This window comes from Homalodisca vitripennis, chromosome 5, assembly GCF_021130785.1.
Source record: "Homalodisca vitripennis isolate AUS2020 chromosome 5, UT_GWSS_2.1, whole genome shotgun sequence".
Lineage (NCBI taxonomy): Eukaryota > Metazoa > Arthropoda > Insecta > Hemiptera > Cicadellidae > Homalodisca > Homalodisca vitripennis.
Window position 1 is genome coordinate 116,457,324 of NC_060211.1, and position 12,800 is coordinate 116,470,123.

The 12,800-nt window shown below is 33.8% G+C and overlaps 1 protein-coding gene across 2 annotated transcripts in view; it reads left to right on the forward strand.

The window, feature by feature from the left end:
• The window catches only part of LOC124362782 (protein lin-54 homolog), a 63,100-nt gene that overhangs the window by 30,796 nt on the left and 19,504 nt on the right, over positions 1-12,800 (forward strand). Inside the window, exons 8-10 of one of the 2 annotated variants that reach the window (XM_046817564.1) lie at positions 8,223-8,413; positions 11,209-11,290; positions 12,270-12,455. In XM_046817564.1, the coding sequence (XP_046673520.1) occupies positions 8,223-8,413; positions 11,209-11,290; positions 12,270-12,320 (324 nt within the window). In that variant the 3' untranslated portion in view covers positions 12,321-12,455. Of the gene's footprint in view, positions 1-8,222; positions 8,414-11,208; positions 11,291-12,269; positions 12,508-12,800 lie in introns of those variants that run through there. The other variant, XM_046817563.1, reaches the window with a different exon arrangement.

Sequence of the window (12,800 nt, forward strand, 5' to 3'; positions counted from 1 at the left end):
GTTTTATATAATCTATATAATTTATTATTGTGTGACAAATATTGTATGTGAACTTTATAATAAAAATACTGTAAATATCTTACTATCTGAAAATGTTTAGAAAACAAGTTTATGGGGAACCTGCCAGGTAGCATCAGGAATAAAAAAAATAGTGTTAGATTCAAAAATAAATTAAAACCATTTTTAATTGCTTTATCATGTTATAACTTTGAAGAGTTTTACTCCCAGAGCCATGTATTTTGATTTTTATTTCTGAAGTCTAGTGGAATTAATTATAATTTGGTAATAAAAAAAAACTATTTAAATAATATTAAACCTATTTTCCACTATGTTAAGATTTTGAAAATAATTTACATTCAAAGGATTGTATATATGTGCAACTAATATAACATCACCTTGAATTTATTTATTAAGAATGACGCATTCATGTACATTTTATGTATGTCTTGAATAAAGATATTATTGATTGATTGAGGATTTATGGTAATAACATTTTGAGTAATAATTTCAAAATATAACTATTTTTAATAAATGAAATCTTCAAATTTTAGAAGTCTGAAAATTTTGGAAAATAAACATTACATGAAAAATAGAAATAAAACGATTTTATGATATATTATATTGTTTAATTATTTTCACTGCAGTACTGAATGGATGACGTTACCTTATTTACGACAAATGTGTTTTCGACTGCTGGTGATGCAGTCATCCTCGGGTCATGTAGTTGTGCTAAGATAACGTTCATCCATTCAGTACTGTAATGAAAATTATTTAATTAATGCAGTGAATGGAAGCCAGTTGCATCTTCAAGTAATAAAGACTGCTGAGAATATAAATTTAATAGTGCAAGCTTTACCTGAAATATTATTTCTTACTCTTAATTTTCACAAGGTATAATACATGTACATACACAAATACATGCATACACACATTATAATATGAATTTGTATGCAAAAGAAGGGGATAATATCAATATATTATAGCATTATAAGTTATGATAAATACAGCTTCACAGATGATTATAGACTCTACACTCTTATCCTGTAATCTTACTCGTATCAACAGGAGTGTGATTTCTCAGAACGAAAATGCAAATGGTTTTGCATACTTTTGTTAAATGGTAGTTAAAGGGATTGTTATATCTAGGAGTACAAGTCATTTACATTAACTCTTGAATAACAAATGATCTGATTAAATTAATTTGCAATAGAGGACTGGAAACAAAAGTTAAAAACAGCCTTTTAATGTAATTCTTTAAAATAATGATCATGCTTTAAGGGAGTATATTACCGATTCTATCAAAACTTCTAAGCATGTTTACTACTGGTCTAAATTAAATACATCCCAAAATGATAGTAATTTTTTTGGGCTGTAATTAATAGGATTGGCAGGTAAAAATAATAACAAGGGTTAATTTTCAGTAAAAGGTATTTTCTAGTGTTATTCAGGGTATATTGCTTATTTTAGCTGTAGAGTACGTAATATCCAACTACAGCAATCCGAATATGTTTACTAATTTTTCAATACCCTTTTTCAATCAAACTGATTGTATGTCCACCCTGACATATGTGCTCCGTAACAAATGTGACAGCTCTGTGATTCAAAATCTCATGGCTGGCGGAAAAGAAGCAGTCAAGTCTGACAACTTACAGTGCAGATTTGACTTTTTGGGTCTAGAGCCTCCAATGAGCGAGGAAGAGGACACTGAGATTACTGACACTAGACCAAAACTTGCCAAAGCTCTCAGAACAACACATCTCAATATCAACAGTAGAAAAGTGTCCTCATTGCATTCCAAGGACCTCAAGAATGTAGAAACCTTGAAGATATTTTCCTTCTCACCCGACAAAACTCTTCTGTTGTCTACACAGTTAGGAACAGATCAGGACTTTTCCGACACATGTAGCATTAACTTTTTTAACAAAGATACAGGAAAGTGTTCTTCGCACTCCTTGACAACTAATATCATATCTGGAGTAAAGGAAAGAATCCTCAGAAAAGAGCTGTCATTCAACAACTTTCTAACAGCAAATGATGAACTGGGCAAGAGCCACATTCTAATTGTTTATTCATCCACAAAAAAAGAATTGGAAAAAACAGCTATACAGATTCTTGGACTTGGCAAGTGAGTGTTTCAAGTTCCCTACATTGTTCTCATTGGAAATAGATTACATACTTAAAGTACTTGGGGTCGATGAGAGAGAACTGCTTCAGGTTCTGCTTCAGTTTTCAAGCAACTCCTATTTGCATAGAATACGGCTCTACACCGCAGTGAAAAATTCCAAGAAAACTCTAGATAAGACAGTTGACACTATACAAAACCACCAAAGAAAAATAAAACGTCTCGCCTGGCCTGGACGGAGAAATATACAACACATGGAGAATGGTGACAAATTCATTTCCAAGTCCAAAAATCTACACCCGATGTCGCCCAAGAACTGATTCAACACCTGGATTCATCAAAGCAGCAATGTTTGAGCTCAAAGAATCATGGAGAGTGAAGGAGAAACTTCTTTTAGAGAAATTCTCTAAAGTGTATAGAGAATATGGGCTTAATAAGAGAGAAAATGTCAACACTGAAGTCCAAGACATTCTGCTCAAGTCAAAAGACAACTACCCATTAGTTGACCTCCAACGTGGAGAATTTTTAGTTAAACAGTCAGAGACTAAAAAATATCAATATGGCTTTGATGGGGCTAGGTTTTTGGAACTAATACAAAATGATGAAGGAGAAGTCATTGTAGCACCAAACTCACAACCAATAAACAGCCTTGTAGTAGTATCTGATGAAACTAGACTTATGAATGATCAAATATTGTACAACTCTGTTAAAGAAATTTATATTGGCCAGCTACTTCGTGAGTTTGAGGTCAACCTGGTTCAAGGAGTACCCGGCTGTGGAAAAACAACTTTCATATTGGGCAATTTTGAATCAGATGACCTAGTCCTGTTTCTCACATGAGAAGGCGCCACCGACTTTCGCTCAAGGCTAAAGGAAAAACATCCTGAAGAATTTGTAAGATTAAAAGATTCCTGCCACACCATCCATTCCTTTATAATTCACTCCACACAACATCTCAAAGCAGGTGGAACTTACAGGAGGCTGATTGTTGATGAGGCACTCATGCCACATGCCGGAGAAATATTCTTTACAGCAGCCTTGGCAAAGGTAAGAGAGATAATCTTGATTGGAGACCAGCACCAAATTCCATTTATAAATAGAAATCCAAAGTGCAATGCAATGTATTATGACATTCTGAACATTGCAAAAACCACAAAAACCCTCAATCACACTTACAGATGTCCTGTCATTGTAGCAAAGCTGCTGTCCAATATGTACAAAGGGGGTATGACTTCAAGCAATGCCATTAGTAACGAGCTTAAGAAATTACCTTTTGAAAACATTGCTACCCTTCCTGTGGATAAAGAAAAACATCAAATCTTGGTTTTCAAACAATCAGAAAAGCACGAGCTGAAAAAGTGGGGATATAATTGCTCTACCATCCATGAATTCCAAGGAAAACAAGCCGCCCACATAGCAGTGGTAAGAATGTCAAAAGATGAAGAGGAAATTTACAATTCAAATCCCCACTGTGTTGTGGCCGTAACAAGACACACAGTCTTTTACATATATATCGACATCAAAAGAAGATGTGTTGACCAAGTGGATCCAACGCACTGCGCAATATACAAAAGAAGATCTCAGTAAACATTTCTCACAAAATTTCAACAATCAGCCTTTTTTAGAGATTGGCTCAATAAAGAAAGAAAGAGACAAGGCGACAAATTGACAAGTCTTAACCAAAATGTAGCCAGAAAGTCAAAAAAATATGAACAACTCACAATACTTCACCAAAATATGGACAGGCTTTCAAATAAAATTGAAAGATTAACTCACCTGTTGGAGGACCTTAAACCAGACCTCCTTGTAGTGACTGAACATGGCTTAAAGCAGGCAGAAATTCAGAATACCCATATTCTAGGATACACACTTATTGCAGAATATAGTAGAACCAGCTACCAAAAAGGTGGTGTAGCTATTTATAAAAATGACAATGCTAGGTACACCATTACACCTACAGATATAACAAACCTCAACATCGAACTACAGTGTGAGCTAATATCTGTGAAAATAAAACAGGGCCAGAAAAACTTACACGTTGTTGGCATCTACAGAACCCAAGGAAACCTGGACTCATCCTTGGATGTCATCTCTGAAACCCTAGAAAAAGCACAAACATGGAAAAATCAAGTTATTCTCATAGGCGGTATCAATATTGACTGCTTGGAGCCAAACCTTGAAATGACAAAATTAAACGAAGTTCTTCTTAGCCACAATATGACACGCCTCCCCCTGCTTCCTACAAGAATAACACCTACTACAATAAGCTCAATCGACTGTGTCTGCACAAACCTAGGCAATGATGATATCCAGGTTGACATTCTCAATGCCGGACTCTCAGACCACACAGCACAGCTCTGCAAAATAAATACCTCTGCCCCAGAAGCTCAGAATCAAACTTTCTATTCTAGGAAATTCAACCAAAGGAATGTTTTGAACTTAAAATCTATCCTTACCCATGAAACCTGGGAAAGTGTCTTCAATGAACATGAATCAGAGGACGCTTATCGTAACTTCAGCAAGATTATTGCAGGAGCTATTAACCAATCCTGCCCAATGGTAAAGTCAAGAAAAAAGACCAGAAAACAGAGTCCTATAGCAAACTACGAAGCTGAGGTACTAAAGCAAGAATTTCTACAGACTCAGAACAAATACCTACTGAGTGGAACAGCAGAGGACAAAATTACAATGTCAAACAAGAAAAAAAGACTACGACCTGAAACTGAAGACTCTTAAGACGACAGGCCACAGCAGTCCAAATACAGCAAGCTGATGATAAAACCAAAACAATTTGGAGGGTTATCAACAGAGAAAGAAAGCCAACTCAAGACACAGAAAAATCAATCAAACTAGAAATAAATGGCCTCAAAACCAACAATCCTCAAAATGTTGCTAATAATCTCAATGAGTTCTTTGTTAACATAGCTAATGACACCCTTGCACAAAATCCTCAAAACCACAATCAGCCTGCAGAAATCACAGAGGTACGCTGTCAGATACCTGAGATGTCTCTTCAGTTAACAAATGAGCAGGAACTGACTCAAGTGATCAACAGCCTAAAGAATAAAACATTTGCTGGAGTAGATGATATATCCGCCAGTCTACTAAAAAAGTGCAAAGAAGAACTTGCTGGACCGTTAACATACATCATCAACCGCTCTTTCCAGGAAGGAGTTTTTCCAAGTGGGCTTAAAATTGCAAAGGTTTACCCAAAATTCAAGAAAGGAAACCATCTGGACCCAAAGAACTACCGCCCAATCTCATTAATTCCCACATTCTCCAAAGTATTCGAAAAAATAGTACTAAACAGACTTCTTCAACACCTATCACTCAATCAACTGCTCACACCACATCAGCATGGATTTGTACAGGGAAAATCCACATCTGCCATAATATCTCTAACTGAATATGTAATAGATAATCTAGAAGAAGGAAACACACCAACCGCAATTCTACTTGATTTCAGCAAAGCATTTGACTTCTTAGATCATACACAATTGTGTAACAAGTTGAGAAAAATTGGGATTAGTGGGGAAACTGCAGATTGGTTCAAGAGGTATTTAACTGGAAGAAGTCAGATGGTTGAACTCAAATACACTGAAAAGGGATCTACACAAACAGTAAGATCAAAGTCATTGCCTGTAGTGAGGGGAGTTCCACAGGGCTCTGTGCTGGGTCCCATCCTTTTCATCCTGTTTACAAATGATCTCCCTCGCTATTTGGAAGACTACAGCAGGACTCTAATGTATGCGGATGACACCGTACTCCTCCTTGGAGAAAAAACCCCTGAAGCCCTTGAAATCAGCTCGTTTGTTTCCATTAACATGGCAATACAATACTGCCAAAACAACAGCCTAGTAGTTAATGAAGAAAAAACACAACAACTGGTCTTTGGCAGGAGAAATGGTGGGGTAAGCAGGATCCCAGACATCGAAGGCCCAGAAGAAACCAAGTATTTAGGTTTAATAATAGACCAGAAACTGACATGGACCCCCCCACATTGACAGCCCTGTGTAGTAAGCTGAGTAGCAGCATCTACGTGATAAGGAGGATGAAAACCATAAGTGACACCAGCATAGCCAAGATTGCGTACCGCTCACTGTTTGAATCACATCTTCGATATGGCCTTGAAGTATGGGGGAACTCGTCAGTAACCAACATCAGACGTTATCCACTAGAAAAAAGCAATAAGAATATTAGCAGATATTGGAAAGAGAGACAGTTGCAGACCAAAATTCCGTGAACTAAAAATCCTAACGATTACAAGTCTGTACATCCTAGCTGTGGCTACTTACGCAAGCAGGCTACAGCTCCAACGAGGTATGGATAGGCACGGCCACAACACCCGACAGGCTATGAATTACACACTTCCAGTCCATCATCTAACTCTTTTTGAAGAAAAGCCTTCATACATGGGAGCGAAGTTCCTGAACCTGCTACCAGAGACAATAAAAGGCCCCAGCATCAGCAGCACCAGACAACGCTTAACGGCTTGGCTTGTGGAGAGACCATTTTACACAGTTGAGGAGTTCATGAACTGGAGAACATCACCGGTATTCCAGTGAGAGCTACACAACCCTTGTAGTCTTAACCATCACCACCGACAGCGCCTTAAAGGTCAACAACTATGTATGCTTTTATTTAAATCTTTGTAATGTTTTGACGCCTATTCTGTACTCTATGTTCATGAATAAAGTATTCTGATTCTGATTCTATAAAGAGGTCACTAATAATTTCAACTTTATTTTTATTAGTGTTGGGCATAACTTTGATTATCGATGATGCAGATTATGGGCAGGAATCATGGATAAACGCTTCGGACTGTTACTGAAATGGAGGTTATCAGACACATTACAGCATTACGTGGTGCGTCCACTCCTAGTTATGATGGTGTCCCAGCTTCTACACTCAAAGACAATATTCAGTTTTTATCCAAACCTTTTCTACATATTATAAACCTTAGCTTGGCGTATGGAATATTCCCTTATAGTTTTATGTTAGCTAAAGTATTCCCACTTCACAAAGCTAGTATATATATATATATATAATTTCAATAAACATTGAATCGCAAAAAGTACTTGCTCCGCCGGGAGCAAGCTATATATATAGCTTATCATCCCATTCCACTATTAAGAGTGTTCTGTAAGGTGCTAGAGAAAATCATTAAAGAACAGCTTGCAAATGACATTCAACACAACCATATTTTATGGAATGTCATTACGGGATTAGGATCAATAAAAATACTTCAGACATTCTCTTGATGTTATCAAATAAATTGTATCACTCTTTATCTTATCGGATAGAATGCTAACATTTATAATTTTCCTGTATAAAAATGGCTACACCTGTAATAAAATTGATAAGTGTAATTCATACAAATATTTATGTATTGTGTTTGATTTCCAACTTAAATAGATAGATCACATTAATTAGAAAAAAATAAAGCTAGAAAATATATATTTGTTTTCAAGCGGTTAAATAGCTCTCTTGAGTTTTGAAGAAAGTAACACAATTTATTATGCTTGTGTGCAATATAATAATATTGGTAATTTCATTATGAAAACTAATAATTAACATTTTTTTTTTATTTTGACTACAATATCTTAAATATACTAATAATCTGTTTTTTCTAATTTTCTATGTGCTGTGTCACATTTTTGTAACTTTGGTATAGTTCTGCATGCAACAATTGTTTGAAACTGAGAACTGCAGTTTGAGAACATGCGTTCCTGTCCAAATGTGGGTAAAGCTGTTCATTTCAATACTATTAATCAGTGTTAGAAATTCTGTGCTGCAAAAATAGCTCAAAATTTAAGTTTATGTAAGCCCAGTATAACATGGTTTTAACATTGAATATTGTAGTAGTTGAATATTGCCTTTCTGATATCTACGTTATAAAATTTCTTCGCACTCACAGCAGAAAATATGGAACTACTGACATGTAGTGAGGTTTGCTAAAAATATTAGATGCATTATTTGTGTGCAAAATATCGCAATTAAATAAATGTAATCTCTATCTTGCATAACAACACCCAGTATTACTGTTTTCTATTGTACTTTCTTTAGTCATTGGTTCTAATTATTATTTTTTTTTTTTCAGCAATCTCCACCTTCACCACCAAAACCTACCAATAATGTGCCTCCACCACCGCCTTTACTCAACAAATCAAAAGAAGTTGTGAGCAATAAAGAAATACAATCAACGCCAAAAAGTAAAATATCTTCAGAGGGCCCAAATGGAATCAGGCCACGCAAACCATGTAATTGCACGAAATCTCAATGTTTAAAACTGTAAGTTCTGATAGTTTAATTTTATACCTAGTCTGTTACATTTATGTTTGCCTGGCAAGGGATTTCCCTTTTCCTTCGATTTTTTTTCCCCCTTCGATCAGTCAGTTTTAAGATATATATGTATCATATTATGCCATACTGATCCCCTTTTTGACGCTTATTCTACCGGAATCCTTTATGAAGGATAGCAATTATCAAATACAAGTAAAGCAAACACTCAATCATTAAATGTTGCATTAATTGTTTTAGTGCCCATTCATGTTTTTATTAGTTAGATAAAATTGCTGAGGCTTATTTCAGCCAAAATATAGTTTCAAATGATTGACTGTATTTCAAATTACTTGACATAAATCAAGTCTTTTTTTAAAGAAAATCTGTAATTTTTGAAAATTAAAGGTAATTCTAAAAACTAGGCTTTCTAACAATAACAATATTGTTTTACTTGTTTTTATTTGTTGTATTTAATTCCCAATTGTGTAAAAAAAACATTACCTTATTTCAACATACTTATTTTATTAATATGAAGACCTTTATTTTCAAACTCCGATCTCGGGCTAGGACGACCAGACACATGGTAGATCCGTGAAGTGCACAGTAGTCGATCGCACATCTTCCCCGCTGAGTTTGTCAGTGCTGAGTTCAAGCAGCCAGTTTGCGCTCACATAAACATGGCCGCCTCTATTGATTTTCTCACCAAATGTGAATTAAGGAGTGTTATTCATTTCCTGCAAATAGATGGGAATAGTGCATCAGAAATCCATTGGAGAATATGTCATGTTTACGGAGAAAACATTATGAGTGATAGTGTTGTACGTGAATGGTGTAGAAAGTTTCAAGATGGCCGAACTGATGTGCACGATGAAGGAGGGCAAAGGCGCAAGTCTATCATTACAGTATTTACAGATTCACATTAAGTGCTTTGTCTTTAGAATTTCCAGAAGTCTAAAGATCTTCTCTTTACTTTATTGTTACCCCTCCATTTTGATTAATTTAATTGGACTCTACTCTCGGGTCAAAAAGTTTAGATACCCAAGTTTGATGACAAACTATCAAATAAAACTAAAACATTGTGAGTTATGTTAAATTTTATCTTGTTTATTATTCTTGTTTAATAAATAATCTCCAGTTATTATGTCGATAATGAAAAGGGTACAGTTTTTTTTTGTCTTTTCAATCAAACTGCTACTTTGTGCTTTCATCATAACTAGTGTGCTTCTATTAAGGCCAAATTCTTATTCAGTTACAAATGTACTGAGTATGATATTTCAGAGTTTTAAAACTATATAAAAAAAATTGATATTAAATTAACATCCTGGCTGGGCAGTTAAAGATTCAACAATTTAACCTTGATTTTGTTTTAGAGCTCTTATTTGATCTTTGACAGACTTATTTGAAGATTGGTTGACAAGTACTAAAAATAAGTGCATTTGTCATTGTTATTGACGTAAAAATGGGAAGTTTGTAAATAATTTGCTTTACATGTCTAAACACAGAAATAAACAAGCTCACTTTTAATGGATTCCATTATTGTAGTTTTTTTTTAACCACAATGGAGAATTAGTTTGTGGTTAACTTTAACATTTGTGTATCTAGACTTCTTGATCCTAGAGTAGTTTAGTAGTTAACCTTCTCTTAGTCTTGCTACTATTTGAATTCCTAATTTATAATTTATTTTTGCCTTATTTGTTGTATAAATTTAAGTAAATTTTGAATCAATTGAACGTTTTTATCTTTTAATAGCTGCATGCCCATATAAGAAGCTTTCTTCACATTTATTTCATCAGAATTATTAATGTGATCCTTAGATAAAAACTTTGTAACTGCTGAATAGCCATGGATATGCTTTATAATCAAAATTACAATTATATTTTATTAATTCTATAAATTCAAGTAGTGCCTTAACTATTTTCTATCCCATGCCAAATTGAATATTTAATAATTCTATTTAGCACAACATTGCATTGGTTAAATACATAAGTATAAGTATTGTTATAAAGATTAATAAGTTCTGTTTATTTTATCTCATCATCACTAACACAGTAATAACATTTCCATAAGCAGTAAAACAATTTTGAAAATATTTTACGAAGCAGAAAAATTATCATTGAGTTATTTCATGTCATTTCCAAGAAATTTGGTGGTCAAACGAGTAGAAATAAGAAAAAAAGAGCTTTTTAGTACATATTGCACCTTTGCAGTTTTTGCTAGTTTATTCTGGACAGTCATATATTTTTAAGAGTGGCACTAAAAGGGTTAAGAGACAGCTTTTTAGTTTTTTATAGTTTATAATTTCCAAATTTTAACCCTAAAAACGTTGACCGACGGTGCAATTGACCCTGATAAAGTCATTATTTTTACTTTAAAATTATATAACTTTATTCTCTGATTCTCAATAAGAAATACATATACTAAATAAATATATTTTTGTTGAATATACAAAGTGACCCTTTAAAATCTACAAAAATTATGCTCACTTTAGAATTTATGATAGACATGCTTCCAGGGTTAAAATTTTCTACAGATAACCATATCTTTAAATCTCCTATAATTCTATGGCCAAAGTTAGGGCAGAAAGGTGTGTGTGTGTGGTTTAAACATTGTTCTTATAGGGCTAAAATGAAGACTGTCAGAATAGCACAGCTTGCTCTTTTTACATCATAAATATACAACACAAATTATTATTATACAACTGCATATAATATTAGGTGTACAGTGTGTTTAATGGAGATTTATAAATTCATAGAACTCTTTTGTTTTGTTTCTTGTATTAATACAGTTTTTTCAATTTATTTTAGAATGACCATCTACAGAAACCATGTTGCTTTCAAGCCCTCCTTGCACTTCCTATCCTTGTTCTCCTCTATGAAAACAATCCAGGTAATTTCTGAATAAAAGTAAAATTGTTTGATTAAATGAGTATTATATAACTGTCTTGGGTGTATAAGAAAGTTATTTTAAATGTATCTAGTAATCTTTTATACTAGTTGAACTGTTAATCCATTGGCGAAGGAGTAAAGAGCTGCTACCTTGCTACCTTCGCTTAACAGTTGAATTAAGTGTAAATAAACATTATTTAGCTTTCACAGCTGCCATTTTACCCCACTCCTATGGCTGTAAATTTCTCTTGATATATTTTTAATCAATTCGTCACTGAGTTTGTCATCCATAAAATTTACCCCCATTCCATATAGTATTTTCAATTAATGGTGCTCTCTCTCTCTCTTTTATTAATTTTGCAATATAAACATGGCAGTAGTATAAAATATACTTTAAAAAAAAAATAAACAAGATAAGTACGAACCCAATCAGCACAGTGATTATTTCAATGACAGGCTGATCATAGGAGTAGTGGGTAAGACCGATGTCCAAAAAATACGATAAACCAAAGTAAACACATCTGTTCCTATATTTTAGTATTGAATAGTTGAATTTCAATGAATAAGCCAATAAAGTAGATATACTTGTATTATGGAACGTCAGCTGTTTTGCCAAAATGACTAATTTCCTAACGTGTAGAAGGCACATTGACATGCAAAAGGTTAAATAGCAGAAGTAATATACAACAAAAATTATATAATACTATAACTAGCACTTAGGCTATGTACATAATACAGAGGCGAGCCAAAATTGTCACACAGGAGAGAGTAAAGGAGTCATACAATATCCTTACCAAACGAAGTAATTATAATATTTTTTTATGTTTTGTTAATTAAAAATACTTAATTCCTATCTGATTAAAATTGTATATGAACTGAATAAAATATAAACAAATATCTATAAATTAAAATGTGTATGGCATGTGCATTTATGATTTCGCATCTACACAATTTGAATACATGTTTTCCTTTGCATTTAGGTACTGCGATTGCTTTGCCAATGGAGAATTCTGCTTCCAGTGCAACTGTAACAGCTGTTTTAATAACTTGGACCATGAAGAGGAGAGACAGAGAGCTATTAAAGCATGTCTAGAGAGAAATCCTAATGCATTTCGGCCAAAGATAGGGAAAGGATATGTTGGAGACGAAAGAAGACACAATAAAGGCTGTAACTGTAAACGATCAGGTTGTCTCAAGAACTACTGTGAATGTTATGAAGTGAGTATATATTTCATTAATAGCTAATGGTTTGACTTGAAACTTATTCCAGAATAAGTATAAAATTCAGATTCTTTACTGAACATATTTTTGGAGAATAGAACAAAAGTCAAAAGAATATTTGTGTTATTAAAGTATGTAAAAGTGTTTGTAAAACACTTTTACATACTTTACTAACAGTAAGAAATTTTAGTAAAAGTATGTATAATGTATATAAAGTAGTGCACTTGACCACTTGCACAGGTGAGGATCTTGCTGATGTAGTAGATAGATTTGTCTATGAGTCAGTGTTA